The 25,133-nt window shown below is 37.4% G+C and overlaps 1 protein-coding gene across 1 annotated transcript in view; it reads right to left on the bottom strand.

Moving 5' to 3' along the window:
- The window catches only part of SRBD1 (S1 RNA binding domain 1), a 124,599-nt gene that overhangs the window by 52,383 nt on the left and 47,083 nt on the right, over nt 1-25,133 (bottom strand). Inside the window, exons 14-15 of the mRNA XM_086460569.1 lie at nt 15,480-15,571; nt 1,425-1,507 (exon numbers count right to left, since the gene is read on the bottom strand). Of these exons, the coding sequence (XP_086316695.1) occupies nt 1,425-1,507; nt 15,480-15,571 (175 nt within the window). The remainder of the gene's footprint in view (nt 1-1,424; nt 1,508-15,479; nt 15,572-25,133) is intronic.

Below are 25,133 nucleotides of genomic sequence, written 5' to 3'. Positions count from 1 at the left end.
AAAGTGCTGACACAGCATTTCAAGATTTTTTTGTTGCTGTTAAATACTTTTTTCCTTAAAGCAAGGACAGATAAAAATCTGTACCACTTTTCATTATTTTTGTTATTGATGCTACTGTTATAAATAAGAGCAGTGGGTGCCCACAAGTAAGGGAAACAATTACACTTCAGATTGAAGCTCCTCTTTTTGCCAGATGACCACTCCCTGATTTATAGCTGCCATCATTAAAGGACATTTTTACTGAAACTTGGATATATATGTTAAAGAAATCTACAGTATTTCAGCCCTTCAATCTAATTTTCCTCAAAAACTAGAGTAAGGTCATCCTGAAAGATTAATTACCTATGTTAGTTTTACCAATAAGTTTTGCAGTTAGCAAGCAACATGAGCACATCTTATAGTCTGTGGCAATACAAGTAGGGCTTGCAAAAGCAGTACTGAGCACTACCTTAACCAACTAAAACGTTGACCTCAGTTCTTTAAAATCAAAACAGGACATACACTTCTTGAAAATTTTTCATAGCACCTTTCTTTGTCACAGCACCTTTGGCAGTGGCAGTAAAGGATTCTAGGCTGCTAACTGCCTTCTATCCCATTAACTCTCATGTGCTAATCTGAAAGCACAGATCAAGACCGTTCTATGCTTTCTTTTCCGAATTCTGTTCCAGCCTTTAAAATTTACTCACATTGCATAGTTTCAAAAATATATAGACAAGCATATGCTGAATCTTCCTTCCTTTTTTTTTAATTTACTTTTTTTTTAAAATTTTTTTACACTCCCTTATTTGGTGGGACTTAAGCACATGCAGAAATGCTTTCCTGAATCAATGCCAATATGCTATAAAATGACAATAACTTATGTACCGCTTCCCAATACCATTTACTTTGTAAAGACACTTTGAAGGTAAAAGTTACTCAGAAATAACCTACAAAAATATATAAAAATAAGAATTGTCAAACACTTCCCAATTCAGCTTTAGTAAATGAAAAACTTCAAACCCCAAATGCTTTTATTACAAACTACTAAGAAGGAATGCACCTAATAGTACAAATTAATGGTTTCTAAATGGAGGATCAATATCTCATTGTATTTTACACAAAGAGCTAAAACCCATTGCTGTAACAATACCAAAAAAAAAAAAAAAAAAAAGAGAAAGCTTTACAGATCAGGTTACCTGTCTGACTTGATGTTTTTAATAGACTATACATCTGGCTACAGCCATTTCAGAATTTCAATCACAATTGTTAAAAGTAAAGATTAAAAAAAGAGGCAGTTTATGACTTTTAAGCATTTACTACCATTCTATCAACTCTACAAATGTCTTTTAAAGGAGATGTAACTAGTTGACAATTATAAAGCGGCATTTTGGTGTTGCTCTTTATCATGATAGATTACTTAGATTAAATGATGTGTATTATCTTACCTGATACATTCCAACTCCTATGTGCTTGGGCTCAATTTTCACTAGCTCAGCTAATGGGTCTTGGACGCGTCTAGCTATGGAAACTGAAAAACAGAATTAGAAAACAACTATGTTTTTTATCCGAAAAAATCGGAATCATGTAATTGCTTTTGCTGTTTTAAACATCTTCTACATATTTGAATATGCATCTGTATGCCACTTACCTGGAAATAATCAATAATATAGCAGAACCTTTTCCACCGTTAGACATGTGACCTGAAATGTTCATTAATCAAACTTTTTAACTGAATGATTCAAGCAAAGACCCAAGGAGATTTCAAACTATAGTCATGACATTAAAAAAGTATTTTCAGGCCACAGAATTAATAAATAGAACTGCGTACAGTAAATTTTTCCCTTGTATCCATACTAAAGGCACATGTAACATTTAAAATTAACCTCTGAAATATCCTTTAACCTTAAATCACAGATATGTAGAAACAAACATTTAAAAAGGAATGCAGTAACTATTCACAGACTTATTTATCTAATATAGTATTTCCTAAGGTATATATTATATACTTATACATTTATAAAGTTCAACCATAAAATTCAGTGTTCACTTTCAAAATGGTTCTTGGACTTTACTAACTTAAACTGCACACCAAAACACATGAATTTGTGATCTGTCATCGTTATAACCACATATAGGGAAAAAAAGAGCGCAATTTCCAACATTTCTGGTGCCATTAAGAGCACATGGGAAAAACCTTTGGTCTTCTAAATCCAAATGTTGAATCAAGACTGCATTTTTGAAGCCTATACCTATAGATAAACCCTTTACTTGCTGAAATCTCATAAAAAATACTTATTTGCAAATGTCAATTCTCAACCTCGGTCTAATTCTGCAGATACTGGGTTGCATTCAGTATTTGCAACTGTGCTCCCTCTGACATATACTGAGCTAGAAGAGTTCTACTCTAGTAGTATCACATTTACAAACTTCTTTTCTCTCTGAGACAGAACAGGTTAGCTGGTTTGGCAGCAGTTAGAACATTCATTCTACCTAGTGAAGTAAACACTGATGAAGAAAGGAGCGTCTGGAGGTACTGCAAAAGTCTTTCAAAGGAGGACCAATCTTTCCAAAGGAAAACAAAAACCCCACAAACACAAACCCCCAAACCAAAATACACCAGACAAAGAAACCAATCAACCCCACCCCCCAACTCAACAAAAATCAAAAAACCCAAAACAACAAAAAAACCCAAGGCCAGGCCTTATTGCTAAGGCTACTTTTCCAACCACTCGCACTTGTGCAAGAATGAGAGAAAGGAGGTAGGACAGAAGAAAGCTCTGATCCTTCATAAGGCATCTCCAGAAGCACCCCTACAGCTGGCATCTGTCATTTCAACAGACATTTCCTAAAATTCCAAGAGTCAGCAGTATATACATGGTGGTTTAGTCAACAATACTTCTAGTTTTCCTATCTAAACATGTACGTATCTCCAGTGGTCTCCAATAGCTGATTTTATACACACACATATATACATATGTATAAAATCATGAGCATTATTATGATTATCATACATGCATGATACACAAAAATATATATAAGCACCTTTACAAAATCACAGATTTGTTTAGGTTGGACACACCTCTTGAGAACAGACATCATCTCGTCCATCTCCCTCGCTGAAACAGGGTCAGCTAGAGCAGGTTGTCCAGGATCCGGTCCAGTTGGGTTTTGAATACGTGCATGGATGGAGACTCCACAACCCGTGTGGGCAATCCATTCCAGTGTTTGACCACCCTGACAGTAAATAAATGTTTTCTTGTGTTCAGGTGGCATTTGCTGTGTTTCAATTTGTGCCCATTGTCTCTTGTCCTGACCATGGGTACTACCGAGAAGAGCCTACCTCTCTCTTCCTCATTCCCTCACACCAGGTATATACACATCCATAAGATCTCCCTGAGCCTTCTCTTCTCCAGGCTCAACACTCCCAGTTCTCTGTTTCTCCTTGTCTGAAAGATGTTCCAGTCCCTTAATCATCTTTGCAACCACCACTACTGCAGGGTGTTAAGGCCCTCACAGCGTTTTGGAAAAGGACTTGACTACACATTGATACTTGAAGCCAAAACAGTAGACAGACGTAACTTTTATTGGCTATGCATGTTCCTCAAACCACAACTGTGAAGTTTATTGATCAAATGCAGCATTAGAGATTTCACTGTTAGAGATCTGCACTGCTAAATGCACAGTTAACATGAAGTTCACTGCTCGGTCACGCAAGACTTCTCATATCCTTTATTATCCATTTTTAACATATGCTGACAATGGCAGTTTGCTAGGTAGGCTCAGAAAGCACTGTGCTGGTGACATCTGATATGCCTGCTTCTCTGATAGAGAAGTTCTGAATTCAAAGGCAATCACATACACCTTCTTGTAAAAAAAAAAAAAAAAAAAAATCACAAAAGGTTAACCAGTGTAAGTACACCCATTATCATTTACACAAGTATAGCTTACTGCAGAAATGCTTTCCTATAACAATAATTCATAATAATTACTTTGAAATACAAGTGGCACCTATCACCTGTCACCTAACAAACAAAAGTGGAACAAAACACCAATGAAAACAGTATTGATCCAAACCAGGAAACATTCAAAACTATGTATTTCTTCTGAATGCATTTACGTCTTTGTATAGGTACTATACTTGTCTTTTGGCATGCTTTCCTAAACTCAACTTATTTAATAGCTACACAATGTTTTAGAGAATTTTCTTTTAGTTCCATCTAATGGCCAAACATATTTCAAAAGTTGGATTTCAGATAAGCTGAGAGCAAACACCTCTCACCGTCCACATCTCCTTTCATTACATCTTTTAAAAATAGACAACTATACGCATAGGTTGTTACAGGAACTTTCCAAGCATAACCTTCTCTTGGGAACCTTCAATTAAAAAGTAAAATTTAGACTCTTCTTGTCATAATAGCTAGGTTGACAATGCCGTCATATCCCTAGGAGGCTTCCAGCGGAGGTGTAGGACCTGATCCAGCAAAGCACTTCAGCACAGATGCACGTCAGTATTCCCACCGGAACCAGCAAAACTATTCACATGCATAAAGTTACACAGACATTTAAGTGCTTTCCTGGATCAGGCCTAATAGTTATAATATCGAAGCGCGAAGACCAACTAACAGTCAGTTATATGATTTAAGGGCTGCGGCTCCTATGGCCAATACCAGCAGGATAGCTGACCTGCTGAATTCCCACTAAAGCCGCAATCTTACTCCAGAACTTTTTCCAATTCAAAATAAAAGAGAGCACAATAGGGAAAAGGCAAGAGTTGTACACGTTCTCTCCAGCCACAAATTCAGTCAAGATTAGCATCTACTGTCTCTTGTGTAGGCACTTTTTCTTTGTTACAGTACTAGCACGCTGACACAGATACATCTTTTTAGGGGGCAATGGAGCTCCACTCTGGCAACTTCATCCATGTGGCTGGACTTTTACAATACCACCGTGGACCAGACAGAGACAGAAAACCAGATAGTCTTACATTTTTCCCCTTAAAAATTAAATCAAGACACTTCAAAAGTTTTTTTATATTAAACTATTTTAGACTAATACTGGTATTGCCTAAAACTATTTGTTTATATGCTTAAAGTACATGTCAGGAATGGCTAGAAACCATGCATTTTTAGAAGGCTGACAATGAAACAGGTAACACATTCTCACTTCTACTGTTAAGTTATTCTTCACTTCAGCTCAAGCAAATACAAAATAAACTACACGATGGCAACATAATAAACTATATGATGGCATGCAAGGCAAAAACAGAAAATCAGATTTCTCAAAAGCAATCAGCAGGGCCAATCATGAATTGTTTGAGATGCCATTTTTAAAAAAACACTAGTTTAAGTAAAATGTAAAAAAATCCCACTCAATATTAAACAGGTGATTAAGATCAGGATGACACGGCCCTCTATGAGAAAGTCACCAGAAGAATTGCACATCAAAAGATGCAAAGCTTCCAGTTTTCAATTAAGAAGAAAACATTACTGCAACACTTGGAATGACAGTAACACATTGTGCTGCTATGCAGTAAACCCATGTAAAATTTTAAAGCTTGTGGGGACAGGTTGGCCTAGGTGGTCCTCTGACTTTGATGTAGCTGAACTTTTTCTCTGAATGCAATGAGAAATAAAGAAGGTTACAGAAAGCATATTTACTGATATCCTGTCTTGACATTAGAACATTTTCTGCCATTATTAAGAAAGGCAACTGTTTGGTGGTCTTGATTCAGTCCATACTTTGGTTATTTGACAAGACAAACTCAAATAGTCAAGTATTTTTGCCTGTCAGTGATGAAGCGCAATGACAGTGTGGTGAATGAAAAGCCTCCATAAGAGCTGCTCACACAACTCATGTCAGTCTCAGTGACTGATCTTCATAGAAAATACAGAATGGTATTAAAATGTTTTGTTTCCTAACGGCTAATGAGCAGATGTGCCCCCATGAACTTGCAAGCATACTTAATTATCTGGCTACTCCTGTCTTAAAAAGATCAAATCTCTCCTAATTCCAAATGGACAAATTCAAAATTAAGACTCTCTTCCTCACACATAAACATCACAACTTAGTTTTTACTACGACTTTCTACAGCAAATGATACCATTTTTCACAGGGATTAAAAAGGAGAGAGTTTCCACTCTGGAATACTGATACTAGTTTTCAGGTTAAATCTTTTCATACTAAAGATGGAAAAAAGTGCCCACTCACAACAGTGAGGGGCAAAACCAATACAGCAGGCTTCCAAGTATTTCTCTAGATGGTATCTATACAAGGGCCACGTCAGCTGCCAGCCTTAAAAAACCAAAATTAGCCCCAACTTCTTGCCTTCCTTCAGTAATGGAATAGATCTAAAGCAATCATTATGGCCCAAATCAGACATGCACACTATTTAGGGTGCAAGGGCATCTAGAAATCTTGTCAACTACGTAACAAAATTTATTATAAATGGTTTCAAGTTTTGTGCCTGCTTCAGGGGCAGCTTGCCAACTCGTATGTTCAGACAATCGCTTGTTAAAATGTTCTCTTTTTCCATTGCTCTACCTAAGAGCCACACCACAAAGCAAAAGCTTAATGGCTGCAGATAGGGAAAGAGTGAAAGCGAACATACAAAGTTCTGCCAAATGCAGTGTGGGACTGCCAGGAATGATTATGGGTAGAAGAAGAAGAAAAAAAATTCAGTTTCTTTCAGTCACAGTGGCATTCAAATGTTGTTTGCCACTGCAAGCAGAAATACATCTTTGGCCAGAAGTCCAAGATGATGGCATTCCTTCCTTATAAACACACAGGCTTTTATAAAAGGATGAAAACACGTCCCAGTCAACAACTGTGACAGTTCAGCAACCTCATATGAGCGGGAGCATTTGTTTGTGTTTTGAAATATGTGAAGCTTCCAGATATGAAGGCAGCGGATAGACTTACAAATGTTTTACAAATAAATTTATGGCAACCACAAGCTATTAGGCTATGATTAGTTCAACCTCAATTTTGTCATAAATGAGAACATTCTGTATTTTTATTATAAAACCTCAGTATTTCATTCTTGATGAGACATGCTACTATAACATCCAAGTAACTCATCCTCCCCTCCTCTTTTAAATTAACCTTTGCACCTTAAAAGTCTGGGTTGAAACTTCAACGACAATGAAATAGAAAAATAATATATTAAAGTACTCAGAGACTAATTCACAAATGCATATGTAATTACTGTCAATATATCATACCAGGGTAGATATGGAAACATTACAACTTATTAAAAACCTTTTATAAAGCCTATTATTGTGTTCAAGATCAATTACTCTCCACAAGTATCTGCAATAATGTTTACTCAGTGATCGATTGTTCAGGTTTCCTGAGTCCTGGAAGCTTTCTATCCTGTTGACCTGAATTTCACCCTCCTTGCAAAGGATACAGTGAAACGTACAGTAGTCTTTTCATTAAGCATTCTTTCTCAGTAGGTCAGGATTTGTGACACAGTTTTGAATCCTCATATATCTTCTTGGTGGGTTTAAAGTATGCAATTTATTTTAAGCAACTGCTCAACAGCTGCATTTCATCCAAAATTCTTCTGTGGCAAGTGAGCAGGTTTTTGTTTTTAAAAGCTTACATTTTAGTTTACTTTTAACTCCATAAAACTGATAATCTGTTATTTGCCCAAGATTAATGAAATAATGAATGACAATGTTCTATTTATTTACTACAAAAATCTTTAAAAGAGGTGGCTTGAAGACATGAAGGAAGTAAGAAATATATTTAAAGAGAAAACCTCAACAAGTGAGTATTACAATGCAGTTTTTTATAATCAATATTTTCTTTTCTTAGAAACGCATCTCCGAAACACTATTCTCAAGTATTAGTAATTTCTGTATCCCAGGATGGTAGCGCTTTTTTTTTGTCCAAGGTGAGATGGGAAACATATAATCATTTAATTGAAGCCTGATGTGATTTTTCTGTCACAGACATGAGTTAGTCTTACAGGATTGTATAAATTCAGAAAAATCTTTCACCCATCTGTTCAGCTGAAAAGGCAGACATCACCAGTATGATTTTCACGTTCAGACTGCTGGTACTCATTTTAACTGCATCACCATGCCATTGATTACTGTTTCTACTAAAAGTGAAAAATTACTTGAAGTTCTGTACTTACAAGTTATTCATTTATATCAACAACAAAAATTAACCTTTCATAAGTGACCAGAATGTCCTTTCCTATGTCTATAGTAACAAAAGCGGCTTTGGCGAGTAGCTCATCATACTGCTCTATTAAAAGCAAACTCCTCAAACTGAAGAGCATACTCATTGTTCCTCTGGCTACACACGTCAAAGAAGCAACAAAGTCTTTTAAGGAAAATACGCAGACACACACGTGCACAGAGTCATATCCAGAGGGAGGAAAGTAAATCATTTTCATAACTCTTATGCGAAGGGAAACTGGCTTTAACAGAGCCTGGACTAGTGCTCTGCTTCTGGAGATTGCTTTTAGAGCAATAGGTGGGGTATTTTCATTTTGTTCAGAAGAGCAGAAAATGATGCTCTGTAAACAAAAGGCCAAGTCCATCTGCTGAACCCAGATCCATCTGGGATATAAGTAACAAGTAAATGAGAGGAAGTCAAGGTGAACATCACATCTTTCCACAAAGCATCCAGAGTTTGCACATCATTTGCAAACACTAACATGTGCAGAGAATGATGCTCAGTCAAAAGCTATACACACACACAACTGTCTTAGCATAGTGGAAATACTGATCCAAAACAGCCAGACAGAGGAGTTTTCACCTGGCTCAAAATAATCTGCTGTTTTAATTCTGTAACAAGGCAGAAGTCTCAGGCAATCTAAGTGGGCCTTGATCCTGCAGATTACAGAAGACCAAACTCCTCTACTCCAGCCTACTACTACATTCTACAGCTTCAGAGGAAATACAGTGCCAATGAGTAGGATGTTAATGATGACACACCATCTCTCACACAGGCTATGAAATTTGCACAGAAAACATTAGATTCTTCTCTAGAACAACAAGAAAGTAAAGACCACCAACATCTCTAACACTTGTGTAACAACCCATTCAGCATTGTGCCACTGGTTTTGGACAATTCAAGCTCATTTTTCTTTCTCTCAAAACCCTGGTGCAGGCACACATGTCCATGCACAACTGTAGGAGGCACAGCCATTTTCAGACTATCTGTAGTTAGGGACTGTTTTTTAAAGTTATCCACAGATTCTCTATGACTTTTGTTTAAACTGTAGAGCCTTGCCCACATCTTGAGATGAGCTTCTGCTCATTAGTAGGAACTGGGTCCTACGAGGAGAGAAGGAACGAGCCCCTCTCTGCCTATTAGTGCTGTTCACCATCCATTTTGTTTCTAACTACTGCATCTTTTCCCTTCCAACAGTGCAATTAAACTCATTCTTAAATGCTACAGAATACAGCAGATGAAAGATGGAATACAATTTCATTTCATACTGCAGTAATCGCACACTACCCAACTAAACAAGATGGCAACATGGTTTAATGCATAAGAATTCAGCACCTACTTTCCTTCCTTCTAACTCTTCTTGAAAACTTGTGGAACTTGCACCAATACTCTATGATAAGCTGTAGAAGGAAGCTTCCACTTAAAGCAGTGCGAATGGTTTAACCGTAAGACTTCTGTCCAATAAAGTTTCTGAAAAATGACCTTCTCTCCTGAGTAGCCAAGGGGGAGTAGTGCTCTTTTAAGAAGATGAAGAAATTAGCTCAAGTAGACATCAAGGCACCATGTCCCACACATCTAATCATCAAATTGTTTTACTTTCCTTAAGATAAAGTCAAAAGAAATTACATTTTTTCCAATCTCTACCTTGTACTTGCTGGCCAATATGACAGCTCTGAACTGCATGTCTCTATCTTTAACAGCACCCCAGGGAATAAAACCCTGTAGCATGACAGTCTCAAAGTCCTAACAAGCCCCTGAAGCCTATAAGGCTTTCTTTTGCAAGGAAAAGTGCAAGTGGTGTGCTGAACTTTGAGCGTACAATAATCCAATGTATTCTGCCCTGTGGAGAAGAGACAAGCAGATGGGATTTGACAATGCTAAGGCAAGCTGTGCTGTGTGACCTTTTGCTCTCTCAGATTCTTCTTTATCCTCAAAAATCATCCTTTAGAAGCAACACAGTTTCTATACTGGATCATACCTGTGCGTGCAGTGTGACACACATGCTCGCCCTGTTAGTACTCCTAATTTTCGCAAAAAAGTAACTTTAGGGAATATTTTATCTACATTTGTTGCTTTCCTAACTGGGTGACACAACTGTGTGGTCTTGACAGAGGACCCCAGGCCCTTCATGGCTGAGAGGAAAAGGGGCATTTCTTGGAGTTCCTGCCTTAGACAAGTCCAAGTATGGTGTTCTTGTTTCAGCATCTGAACACAGAATTAAAAAAAATAAACCCCAAATACATATGATCGCGTTAAGGTATGGAAATAAATCAAAGAGGCTTAGCACGAGATCTCCTCTAACCAGTGGTTACACAAACGTGATGTCTGAAAAGACGTAATCCTCCTTCCCACCTGGGTCTGTGTTTAAGGAAGCCTATGTATTCAGGTTTGCATTTTTATAAATCAGCGCAATGAAGCACATTAGGTTTTATTTTGCTTTTTAAATAGTGAAAGAAAGAAGACATTGCTTATTGGTTAGAGCAGTCATCTCAAAATTAAAGGTAATTCATCAATTTAATGAAATGAAGGCATTTCTCATTTAATACAAATGAGCGTATATTGAAACCAGGGTAAAATCCCAGCATGACTACTGCCTCATAGCGATTCTCCACCATCAGGCCACTGTTTCACCAGAATTCAACAGTTACCTCTTGTTCTTAGAGTTATTAAGTGACATTCATGTCGTTGTTGCATCAAGAGGTGGAGAGGTGGAGGAAGAAAAAAATTCTTACGTGAGCTCATGCCAAACAGTTGGTGCATCCTTCATCCTCCTTGTACTAAGGACAACAACAAAACCACCACTAGCTGACCATACCTATAAGTTTCCAGGCATCGGGGAAGTACATAAATTTGATATTTCTGTGTGTCAATCCTTCAAAACAAGTCATACATGCCGACACTTTCTATATTCTTCAACCTTCACAGTCTTCCCATTTTGCCCAGCCACACTAGTTCAAGCCAACAAGGATTCGCAACAACAGGGAACTGCAGAAGTGGAGAAGCACTATCTGAGAGAAAAACCAGAAAGCATGGCAGCGTCCATGCACTGACACCTGCACAGACACATTTTATTTCTCATCCCAGAAGCCTCAATTTCAATAGGAATACAGATTCTGCACCACAAAATAAACCCTTGGGCAAAATTATATAGGACAGGACGGAGACAAAAAAAAAGAAGTTATCAACCTTTGGAAAACCGTTTAATTCCAGAGTTCGCAGGCCCGGTGACAGCAACCGAAAAGAGGTCGACACTGATAGCCACAGAGTCCATCTGTTTGAGGGAGGAATGCTTGTCACCACTGAGATTAGCTTTTTTTCTTTTACTCACACAAAGAATACCACATTAAGGCAGTCTTCTCAACTGCTCTGATAATGAAAGATAACTAATGGCAAGGAGAACCACTGTTAAACTCGTAAGGCAAAGTAACAGTTCACTGAGTACAGTACTTACAAATACTTCAAAGGGAAACTTGCATCCGGGGCTTCCGTTTAAAAAAAGGCCCCAGCAAACCTCAACCTGAGACCTAGAGTAATCCAGATGACCTTATGGACAAGTTACAGTGCAAAACTCCTACTTGAAGTTGCCGTGAATAAAAGCTAACCAAAGGTTAAATATGAATACACTGCTCAGGAAAAACAAAACAAAACCAAAAAACAGGACAAAAATTAAACATGAATTTGACAGCTTTATGAAAACTCCACCAAATTAAACATTTGGCTTCTTCTCCAAGTCACACGCCAGAGCAGAAACAACACTGCAGTCACCCACCCAGCCTCACAGCTCCCTCATCGCTGTTCCATTAACCCCAAGGCAGGCAGTCACAAAGCCTTGAGGGGGCACATATTAATAAGCTTCACAAAGGTGATCAACATTTCCAGCTTGCTAAGCGCTCTTTTTGTGGTGTCCATTCTCCCCTGCAAAAATTCCCACCCCAAATCTTCAGCCTGTCCTTTGGCACAGCTTTTGGGAAGGAGAATTCAAGGAAGCCTTGCATACCCTTCTCTGTCAGGCTGCAATCCTATCTCAAGTTCATCCAAAACCCCTCCGTTACTGAACTCTAGTGCTTGTTTTCTAGGCAGAAACCTCCTAATCTGCTGCAGCTGAACTTCCTCAGCCTATCAAGTAGGAAATCCTTTTATTGCTCTGGCCTGTAAGCCTCTTATCTCCTAATTCTGTGAGGCTGAGGAATAGCTCTTCTGCTCATTAATGCTACAATGACTGTCAGAAGGGGATATATACCTTCTCACTCAAACACAATTAACTAGGTTTCATCAAGTTCATTACTATCTACTTAGTTGAGTCCCACTCCACAAGATTTTATAGGAATTGGAGTAGCAGTACATAGGTTCTGCACTTTTGTGAAAAATTCAGATTAGGTGCTATTCAAGAACTTTAAAGAACCTGCTTCCAAGTAAAGAACTGATTCTAGGAGCTGATATTGCCTATAGTGCCAGAAAGAAAGTAGCCATCTCTGTAGGACAATTCTAAAGCTGGAGAGACCCTATTCTATTCTCTGCACAGTAGATACCAGCAATTTTTTTTTAAAATGAGCATTTTTTTTTCCCAAGCAAGTGCAATTTTGTACTTATATGTACTGTATGAATGACTATAAAGACTTTCCACTGTTGTTTATACATACATCATTAGTTTATAATGAGATCTTTCTCAATCATTTATTACAAACCTATGTCATCCATGACCTTCAAATACAGCTCAAAGGGAAAAAAAAAAAAAAACACCAAACAGTTGAGTTCTTGGCTTAACTAACATATTTAATTAGCACCCCCAAGAAATGCTAAGGGTTGCTCGATTTCCCCTATATACAATACTCAGCCAAGGAAAAATTAATAAGGTAATGTTTTTATCAGGATCAATGTATTCTATTTTTCTGTATGAAGTGAAAACTTACTACAAACAGCTGCTAAATGGCACTGTGGCACTGCAAATATGACAGAGATCATATCACAAGATGTGAAAGTAAGTTCTCATATAACATGCATTATTTAATATTTTACATTTATGTACCTGATGGGCAAATATAGGCCTACCTGTGTAATTCAAAACACCCAAACCCTTCTATAAAGTTTGTGTTGAGAAAAATGTTGAAGTGGCAAACTGCATTAAGATCACAGATATCTCACGTCAGTTGTACCTTTTATTTTAACTATAAATGTCACACTTCATCATGCAGCTGTCAGCTTCCTTTAATGTACTAAATGCTATCATGTAAGCACAGATCCTGACATGATGTAACACAACAATTAAAACAAAAAGCAAGTCAGCTTTGACACCATGTCACTCTTTTGTTTGCTGCAAATTAAAGGAAAATCAAAAGTACAAAAGTAAAAGCTAGTCAAGAAAAAAGTTTGCAAAAACCCCAGTTAATGTTTCCCTCTAATGTCATGTCACATCTTTACATTTGGCTTTTAAAAAACGTCCGCAGCTTTAGCGCAGCTAATTACAAATTGACACCAAAAGACGTCAAGAAGAAAGTCTAAAACTTCTAGAAAGACTCTATTGTAACAAATATACATCTAGCTGTCAGTTCCGTAACAGCTGACATGGATGGAACGAAGCAATTATTCTTCACTTTCTATCCTACCCTTTTTCAATTTCTATCCACTCTGTGGTACTGCTGTGGCATGTTAAAATTGCTGATGCTTTTTCAATCCAGATGCAACAGCACTTAAGTTATGCCTGAAGCAATTCCTAGTAATAATGGAGAAATTATGAACTCCAGATTATTAATACTGGAATTGGTCATGTATTACAAATTTGATTTTCATTTACTATATTTGATGCACAACACTCAGAGTGTCTAAAATGTTCAAGAATTAATTTCAAAAAAAGGAAAATCATGAACATCTGTAAAAGTATATTGCTGATAATTAGATTTCCTCCTTTCCAGTGTTTTTCTGTTCATTTACATCAACTCTAAACCCACATTTAATATATCAGCAACATAAAAAACTTTGGCCCAAGGGAAAGTTAGTGGCATTATCACAAATACAGAAATATCACATGCCTAATATTGGCTCTGGCCATACACTGATATATTCAGAATCTCTGGGGCTGAGGGAAGAAATAATCCCAATGGAGTCCATTAGCAGGCAGGGAGGAAAGAGTCGAGGAAAAAGAAGCCAGTGGCCTGTCCTGCAAAGGGGAGGGCTGCTACAGACATTTAAGGAATATTCTTGTAAAGAAATTTACTTGAAACCTTGAGTTAACACAAATCCCTTTTTCCTTCGTGGAAATAAGAGGAAAGGGGAACAATGTGGAATTCTAGAAAGTTTACCCTCAAAGACCATGTAATTTCAGAATTGTTTTCTGCTGATCTACTTCTACACCTTCCTAAGGATTTTCAGGCCAGTAACTTGCTAGAGGAACATTAAAGTTAAGAACAGTATCATTTTTACTGGAAAAGTTTCATACATGAGTGTTACATCATTTTCAAATATGCTATATTTGATTGATTATGACAGCAAATCACAGGAAAAACTAGAAAATAAAACACTGAGGTAGGTAAAAACAAATACTAAAAGACAAACAAATAAAAATACACGCATGAAATAATCCAAAAATAACCTCAGACCTGCCCTACAGCTGTCTCCCAGCAAACCAAATCCATGAGCAGAATTTGGACACCAACGAAGCTGCTAGGAATTTGATCTTTAAAGACTACTCCTTAACCAAACACTGAAAATTGTAACAGTGGCCACAGTTGTACATTTCTAAGAACCTGGGCTGTATTACACCTCAATGACATTTATGCTGAAGTAGATAATCTTTTTTAAAAAACTATAGCTAAATAGTATGTCTTGAGGACTGTATTCAGCTACATGAAGACTTCAAAGTGATCACAACGAACGCACACCTTGAAATTATCTGTTCTGTTCTTACATTTTTTTTCTAGCCCTTGAGGTATTTAATTATTGTTAGAGACATTTGTGTACATACAAGGGACAAGAGAAGAGAGGGAAGGTCTAGCTCTTTTGGGCGTGGACATACCCAACTGTGAAAGCTGGTGCAATTCATTGATTATATTAATCCCCATAAATGCCCTGTACCAGCTTATTGAAGGAACACATCCACAAGGACCATTACATTACAGGCCTTATTAGAACACGATGCCAGTGATTTGCACACCTAGGACTTCAAACGTGAAATTAATTAGGAAACACCCAAAGCCTTCACTTTTTATACTTTTGACTATTATTATTCTTAATAAATACTTATAAGCAATGCAGTCTGAGAACGGAGACTTGAGCTCCATGTTGAAACTGTGATGAAAACGAAATACACTTCATACCTGCACTTCTTAGGTTAGGGTCTAGGTCTGGCATTTCCTTGGATGCTTCTGGACTGACGCTGTAGATAGATGCTCCTGCTTCACTGACAATGCTGAAAAATAAAATCACAAATCATCAAAACACCACACAACTGAACAACACAACTGGAAGACTTAGCAAGTGACTTAATTGAATATTTGGATTTTTTTTAAAAGTCTCATGTTTTAAAAATTATTTGGATCAACTGAACACATATAAAAGAAAGACAGTACAGGCAAAGGAAAAGATCTCCATTTAAGCCACAACACCTCTCTCTGACCAGCAACATCCACTCTTTTTCAGTTCTGGCCCTGTTATAAATACACACTGTGTGTGATACCAGCCCCTGTAGTAATCTTACCACAGAGAAAACGAACAAGAGAAACAAGTGTTACCAGAAGTAAACAGGCAAACTGGCTTCTAAAGAAAACAAAAGCCTATCTGACAATTTCATTAAAAACACCTACATTCTAAAGGCTAACATCAATTAAACTATTACATGAATCCAAGTCATGAGCGTGCACAAACATTGTCTAAAGCTAACTGCTTCAAATACCCAGAAAAAACCCAACTTGATACAGACTGAGCCACAGAGCTGCAGCTCACTTCTCAGCGGCATTTCATACTGTCTTCTCCCCGCTCTCACTGCCATCCCCCAAAGAAAAACACAGGCTGCATGTCTTCAGTAACTTAAACTACAGTTCACGTATCTACCGCACACCTCAAACTCATGCAGTAATGACAATAAACTCACCAATTCAAATCACAACACATCATTAAAAAACCCTCGAGTGCTCTAGTTCCACTCAAGAGAACACAGTAATCAAGTATTCACAGTGTAAGTTTATTTTCAGCCGTGAAATTTTGACAGCACTGAATCAATAGTATATTTCTTCAAAAAACTTCAGCAGAACTTGAACTTCAGGTGGATCATTAAGGCATCATACAGCTAGTGCACTGGAGAGGAATACTATCAGTTCCAGAACTATTTTTACTTTTACTATTCCAATCTTAGAATAACCTTCTTTTTGCCATAAGGAGGGAAACAACAATCCTTAAGAACCAGACCTTTCAATTAAAAAAAAAAAAAATCATTAACTTCGCTTTATATTGCTTTAAAATTAGACTATAAATTTCTTTTTTTAAAAATATTTTGTAGGTCAATTATTTAGATAAAGAAACTGATACCTAGAAGACTCCTCCCTTTAGAAAACGCTGGAGAATAGCTCAGAGAGAAAACACATTCCCATTCAATGTTCCAAGTGCATTAACAGTAAATATTGTAAAATGCAGATATAAAAGGCAAGAATTTCTTACTGTTTTTTACAGATACACACACACACACCCCCCACACCCCCCCATCAAACCTGGAATTTCGGTAGAGTGCTGTACACAAGTCAGATTTTACAGTTACTCAAAGAACATTTCAATATTACAGAGTCTGGATCTTTCAATAAATACGAAGACTAAAATCCTGTTCTCTTTTGTATTAGCATAACTCCAGACCCATTCAAACAACCAGTTTCACAGAGAAAAAAATTGCTCAGACCAGCTGAATGGGGCAAGTGAAAATGAAACTATTTACATGCTGTTTTAAAGATTCAGTATTATGGACATTCCTTCACTATAAATGACATTCAGAAAACAGTCTCATAACAGAGTTCAGAAATATGGTCATATCACAAAAATCTTAACTGCTGAAAACCAAAGATGTTGACAGAAATCTCATCAAACTGATTTTTCTGATGAACAGGTAGTTTAAAGAACAATGCAGCAGAATGTGTTTCTTAATCTGTTCACACCTTATAAAGGCAGCATCTGGCAAACGCTCCCTTTTTGGATATTGCTTTCAAAAACACACACACTTTAACAGCTTTTCACTAATCGCTCTTCAATCTTTGCATTTGAAGAGATCCAAAAAGTTATCTCTCATGCAATTTCTAAATTTAATACATTAACATTACACTTACCAAAAAAAAAAAATCAGTGTTTTGCACAAATTTTAACAGTGCCATACTATAAACTCTATTACTGCACAACAGCTTATTGCTCGATCCCTCCCAGTATTTTATGCAGCAAAAAAGCAAAGTAACTTGGACAAGAGTTTTAACACTCTTGACGTTTTATTGCTTCTCATTAATGCTACACTGACAATTTTCAGAAAGGAGACGATTGCAATAATACTATCGTTCTATGGTAGAAAGTGATCATGCCAAATTTTTAGGTAGGTAGTACAAAAACTCCTTGCTAAAATGAGTAAATAAAATTACACTCAGGAGAAAGAAACATTTGAAAAGAGCACATTTCCTTTCCTCAAGTGCAAGAACATTTATACAGCAGGGGGAGGAGGAAGGGGGGCGAAGCCAAGTAAAAAAAAAAATTATCTCAAGCGGGAAAACAAGATATAAAAAGTACTTTCAGAAGCAGCATACACTCGATATTTGACATCCACGCTGAGATGGTTTTGTACATGCATGCAGTTATTCTACGAAGTATTTTGTGTAGCACACTTGGAAAAGGGGGCAAAGAATTTTTGCTCACGCAGAACCCCATACCACTGCACTTAAGACATTAAAACCCGGACATTAAATACATTTGTTACCCAGAGTAAATGCGTAGGGCCGCAAACTCCAAAGAAAATACCCTCTGGTTCGCTCAACCGTAGTCAACCAAAGTTTTACAGACCTATTAGTGGCTGTCATGTGGTTTTATTTAGTTTGTTTTTAGCTACAGTGAGGTGGTTACTAATGTGACACTGGCACATACAATGCTAAAACATTTAGCTTACAAAAGATTACAAGCAAAATAGGTTTGGGGATTTTTATTTGCAGTTGTTCTGGATTTTGCTTTTTGACTAGACAGGAGACAGTCACTTTCTTTCACAAGCATTTTGTTCATTTGTTTTCCAAATGCTAATAATTGTCTTTAAAAGTAAGATGCTCTATAGGACAATTTAAGCTAAGTTAATGTTGTAAAAAGCTGTACATGATGATTTTAAAGAATATACATATTTTATATCAGGCCATGTTAAGACAAAACCAAACCTGCTCAAATGAGTAAGTGACAGAAATTTACTCCAAGCTGCAGTCCACACTGTTCTCCAACCTCCCCCTCTCCCCTTTTTTTTAAAGGATACAATTTTCAAGAGTCAAAACAAAGCCCTCATAAGTTGGTAAAAACTGTATTTAAAAGTCTCTATATCTTCAGAACTAGAATTTGTTTCTACTTTGACCTTTTAAGCCACATAATGCGTTAAAACAGAAAACTGGACTCTCCCACCCCCTCATAAAATGAGACCCTTATTTCTGTGCATTCCTTAAGAGGAAAGATTCTTGCACCAACCAAAATCTTAACAGTTAAAACAACATTATTGAAAAGTCATTTTGCTATTCAAACTCAAAAAGTAGTAGGAATACAAGCAAGTGGTCATGATATGATACGCTTACAGAACATGAATGGACAACTTTCATAAACTGCTCTCTGAATTAACAGAAAAGCAGGTAGAGAATCTGAGACTATGCCTCCATACTGTCTGCTTCCCACATTAGCCATCTTACAGATAAGTATTTTTCCTTCAGCATCTATATCTAACATTTAAAAACTAAAAGTGCCCAAACCACAAAGCCACCACACAATATTTCCATTTACTCTTTTTAATTGTACAAGCAGGCTTGTTGCATAGAAATTGCGTTTTTGTAACTGCACCCGTCTCATGCACATTCGTTAGGACACATTTTAAGTACTGTTAAAACAACATTAAATATATTCCACTAGCACCACCTGGTGGGCCCTTAGCTTTATGCTAGAGCCCATGCCTGCTGTATTCTAACCACTAAGGAGCCTTTTAAGATTTACGAGAGCAAGTTATTTTTTCACTCAGCTTAAATAAGCATTATATATTTGGTATGAAAAGATAATTTGAAGACCTGTTGAAAACATTCAGATTTTCAGTCTCTTTAATTTTACAGGAAAAAAGCCTCTCCTGTAAAAAAAAAAAATCTTACAAATACTTATAACTTTTTGTTAAGGTCAAAGCCATTACGCACCTACAAAAATAAATAATGGTAAAGATTGTATGTAACAAACTAGAGTTACCAACAGCTGTTTAACTATATTACATACATGTAATGACACATTTTTTTAAAACTTACAAGGTTCTTTGGTAGTAAGTTTTCACTGAAAACCTTTTCAAAACCACACACAAAAATCCAATGTATCTAAAACGAAAAAGATGTATCAGGCTAGAGGCTTCTAGTGTTAAAGACGGATGCAGCTTCCTGACATTTTCACAAGGCTTACCAACATTTCAGACTATTTTATTAAATGGAACTCATTTCCCAACAATCAAATGCAACACTGGATTAATAAACTACAGAGAGAGAGAGAAAAAGTAACTTTATCCAACTTTACATAACTTACCGTTCCTACAATCTCCAAACCCCTGATTTACAACTTGAAGCCTTTAAAATAACATTTTAAGAAACAATATCAATACCAAGAACAGACCAGTGTTAATGCTTGGAAGAAAGCCATGGTCACTCTAAAAGCAAAGGGTATGCCAACCTCAAAATGGGCCCAGATTTTCATATTTGGTCATAAAATGATGATCTGTCAAAACACAATTCCCTTCCCAACTGAAATTTAGCAATTGTGGTTAACTCCTCTAACCCAACTTTTTACAAATTAACTAATATATATATTCTTCATAAGCTTGTGGCAAAAAAAGCTAGAGACTCCCACAACAGACAGAAGTCCAGAAGGGTCAAAGGATTATTCAGTGTTACTTACTAAAATAATTGGCTTAAGAATTACCCAGGACAGAAAACAATAAAACGACAAAATATTTTCTAGACAAGAACGTTACATTTAGAAGCTTGATTTGAATGCTACAAGCTTTAATTATGCTGATAGATTTAGCGATTAAAAACAAACTGAGGAGGGGCAGGGAAGACTTAATTAAGTACAAGCTCATGAATGAGAAATCCACTGGGTCTTATTGAAAACATAGCAGTCACGACTAACTCCAGAAAAGCCTAAAACCAGAAATAGTTGAGGGCTACGGAAGTACTAGAGAAATAGGATGTCTGCATCTGTTCTTGTACGTCTCCCTATATACCCATTTTTGGTGACTAATGAAAACCGCCTAGGGGAGGTCAAAGCAGCTCGTCCTACGAAACAGCAATAATCCTTTATTTGCATTCTGGCTTGTGTCTTGCTCTTTCCTCTCCTGTCAAACAGGACACTACCCATGGCAGAAGCAACTTTGACAGCCCTTCCAACCCCTCATCGTTACCCACAGCAAGCTGCAGTTCTCTTGGCATCATGGGCAGAGTTACCCGCCCCTCCCAGCACCTCACATTTAGGCACGCGAGCTCTCCAGCCCCCGTTCACGGTGCCTCGCGCGGTGTCTTCTGCCGCGGAGGAGATGAATACGGCCGGCTGGAGGCTGCAGTCCGGCGCAGGCTGAGCGAGACGCTGTAATTTATTCAGCCACACGCGCTTCGCCACGGGAACAATAGGATACCAGGCTTGACAGACCTTGGCTCTGACACAGCTAAGCCATTACTTTTTTTTCCTCTTATGAGGAACATATGTCATGGAAATGCAAGATAAAAAGGTTCTGGTATATACTCAATAATGTATTGAAAGAATAAAAAGGCTGAAAAGATTTTTAAAAGCCTGTTCATTCTGACAGATGAGATTAAATTCAAAATCCGGTCTTTCCCCCACCTCCAGTGAGCTAGTGGTATGGCAAAGGAAGATGTTAGGATCACGAAAAAAGATTACACTAGAAAGCAATCATTATTCAACAGAATCGAGCCAAAAACCATACAACTCATCTGTGCTTTTAAATTATCTGAAGATTTAGCTTTAGATTTTAACAATATATAGGACTTAGAAGATACTCCAGTATTAAAATATTCTACAATGACAAAATACGCTGTTAGAAAAGGAATTTTCATCAAATTTCCATCGCTTCATTCAAAATTTTTAGTCACTATACACCACACAAGTTTTGCTTATATGGAAGTCCATCTTTCAAAATCAGTTACGTTAGACAAGAGATGTTAAGTCTGACTTTGCAAAAATACTACAGAGAAGCTTATTCATAGTGAAGCCACTCAATTAGATGGGGGGGGGGGGGGGCAAAGGGTGCCGAACACAAGTTTTTAAGTACAGTTCCTGCTCAGGAGCTCCCAAGCACACAAGAAGTTAAGCCCACAAAGTGTCTTCAGACAGCACATCAACTGAAAAGCGATACAGACCCCACATTGTTGCTCAGTCACATTTTGTAAGTTTCCATAGAAAATGTTACATGAAATTCTGTTTAAAACTACTGTTTTGAATTCACATCAAAAAAGTCCGTAAATGTTTCTACCCACATACGAATGAGTTTGCTCGGTATTTCACAAAGTTCACCAGAAATTACACCATGCAAAGAAGAAAGAAATTCTGTCCTGACTAATTCAGTCTGCTTTTTAAAGTAAAAATTATTAAACCATTTCAAACCAGGCACTCTGTCACGCAGCAAATTACAACACAGAACACCAGTAAGTCTTTCAGTCACAAACCCTACTTTTCACACAGCTTGCTGACCATACAACAGGGATAATAAATAAGCACCTTATAAATCAGCTTTTGAAATGACAGAATTTCAAGGCAACCATCCTTGCATTAGGGATTATTTCTCTCCTGTTCAGACATAAATGATATTTAGCACTAAGCCAGTGGTTTTCCTGGTAGACAGCGTAGTTCTTCACAACCTACTGAAGAGAACAGAATTAGGTCTGTTTCTGACAGATTTTAGCAAAATAATCTAATCACAGTTTATATCATTGCTTCAAATCATTGTAGGTGATGTGTCTTAAAATAATATTGAGTCTTTGAACAATATTTGATTTTTCATTTTCCACTGTACTTATGCAGAACTAAACCTCACTACAGAACTGAGGTACGCGCTTTCAAACAAAGAACAATATGCAAAAGAAAAATTCAATGCTTTGAAATACCGAAACACAGTCTTTCAACATCAGAGAAAATGCAAGAATTCATCAATGTCTATTCTATAACAAATTAAAATGAATACAAGAAAACAAAACCAGTTTAACTATAGAGACCTGCATCCAAATCTCAGGGGAAATCTATAACAAAGACTGAAAAATTAGTAAGTATTTTTAAAAAATGCAATTTTGAAATGGTTGTCTTGAAGTATTATGCACTCCCCTGCAAGCTAGGAAATACTAGGGCTACAAACCCCAACATTTTTTACTTTGACCTCTTTGGAGTGTAAAAGAGGGCTGTGTGCTGATTTTATATTCCAAGAGCATTTTGCCTGTAATCATACATAATAAAAGGATAGTTCAAACACAAGGACAAGTAAGTTCTGGGCCACACAACCTGATTGCCTGTTTGTTAGCACAAAACAGGTTTCAAGAATATGAGGGAGGCAATTGTGGCATAGGATTTAAAGGCTTTTGCTTTAAAAGAGCTGCTACTTTGGAAAATGCATCCCAGTTCTACTAACTTCCAGATATGCAGAAAACATATCCGACAGGAAACATTTCACTGATCAGAGAATTAGAAGAGTTCAAAATTTTCTGATTTCGATTCCTCAACTACCATCATTCCCCTCCCCAAAGAAAAGTGTTGTGAAATTTCCCGCCATTAAAACAGTGAGACAATTGCTACTTGCAGCAGAATGAAATACGTTTGAGAATTATTGCAAGACATAACAATGCGTTACCATGCTTTAATTTCTTCTGTATTAGACACAAGTCTACGAAACCCTAAATCAAAAACTACTTACCGTGCTAAACTAATAAAACTAACTGTATAGCTATGGCCTGGAATCCTTTATTCATCTGTGTATGAACCATGCCCTCAGCACATCCCTGCAAAGGGAAGAATGATCAGATATCTGTCTTCATCTTGTCTGAAAACGATGACATTTTTCAGTAAGAAAAGGGTCCAAATGGCAGGTGTCAAAGAGCTTTAGCTTCACACGTGGTGCTAGGAGGCAGAAAAAACAACAGTAGCGTGTGGCCATGTCAGAGCTGCACAGAAGCTGCCGTACAAGTGCATATCTGAAAAGAGCAAACCTCATAGCCTGTTAAATCAATCTAGTGCCAGATGCTGTTATCAGAACAAAACTGGTGCTGCGGATTCATCCCCAGAAGAAATACACGTCCCATGTCTGCAGTGAAAAGTGAAAGACCTAGGGTGGCATGTCTCAAGACTGAAGGTGACAGTCACCTGTGACTGCCCCCACCACTTTCATTGACAGTTTCAGAAAACAGGTCCTGTCATTGCTCATAAAGCGGATGGAGTTCAAGCTCTTTCCTGCTCTTGCAGGGAGCTTTAAAATCTGAACTCCAGGTCCGAAATCTACTTCCAAGTTAACCATCCAACTAAAAAGCAGTAATTTATTTTTACTTTAAACACTGTAGCACAGAAGGAGCTTAAGAGAGAAAATTTAGCCACTGCTCTTCTCTCTGTTGCAGCAATGCCATGAAGAGAAATCGCAGCAATATGCATACTGTCATGGAATACAACATTACCTTAATGTAAGTGGACAAGTTTAAAAAGAAAAAAAAGCACATTTTATGTGATTACAGTATGACAGCATTCAAGTAATTCTGAGCAGAATTAATGTTAATTAGATGTATTCAAATATGTTAAAAAGTTACCTATCTATAACCAACTAGAAGAAAGGAAAGACAGTAAAAAGGGCTTCAGGACTGACATGAGAAATGAAATCCCTAGATCCACTTCTAAAAATGCAATAGGTGTGAAAACAGGTAGAAATTATGAAATGTATTCATAAGGAGCAAAAACCAATCCTGCCAGCACTCACAGTTTTACATGAAACCATATATACAACAGTAAAAAAAAAAAATAAAAAAAATATAGCCAAACATCGATAAGATTTTACCTAACCGCTTTTTACCCACTGGAGGGGGGTGGAGCGGGGCAGGCACAGGGAGGCAAAGAAACCACTGATTTTGGCAGTCGCGATTAAAAAAGAAAAGAAGGACTAGGTGACGTTAAACACCCACATTTCATATATTTATAGAGACTCTTGAAATGGAGTTGCCTAGATGCATACATCAAGAACATGGCGCAGTCCAAAAAGATGCTGCTGCTCCCCAACGGCCTAGCAAAACCGCTCCACACTGAAATGCTCAAGGAGCAGCCTTATTTAGCCCCTGCTCCTCCCAGTTGTCAAAAGTTTGGTGAAGCCAACAAGCCTGACCCAAGCCCATGGAACACAGCAGACTAAAGGAAGCTGCAAGTTCCAGAGCACATGGCCACCACCACCACTCTCCTGCCCGCAGCTCCTTCTCAGCTCTGCCAAGCAGAACTCCCTGCAGCGGTAGCACATGGGAGAAAGCTACGTCCATCCAGCCCATCTCCAGCCATGCAGAATCTTGCAAGAGGTAAGAGCCATCCTGGCTTCTTTTAGAAACAGCAGAGGCAAAGGGTAAAACCATGGAACTTGGCAGTTCATGTTCATGCATAGTTATTCAAGTTGGAGCATTATAAAGTGCCAAGAACTTAGGTTTCGGGTACAAATAAGACTTTTTTTTTAAAAAAAGACATTCCTGCCTATAAAAGAAATACCTAGACTTTGCTAA

The sequence above is a fragment of the Leptosomus discolor genome, chromosome 2 (genome assembly GCF_034619465.1).
Source record: "Leptosomus discolor isolate bLepDis1 chromosome 2, bLepDis1.hap2, whole genome shotgun sequence".
NCBI lineage: Eukaryota > Metazoa > Chordata > Aves > Leptosomiformes > Leptosomidae > Leptosomus > Leptosomus discolor.
Note: the sequence above shows the minus strand (reverse complement) of the source record. Positions and strands in the feature narration are given on the sequence as shown.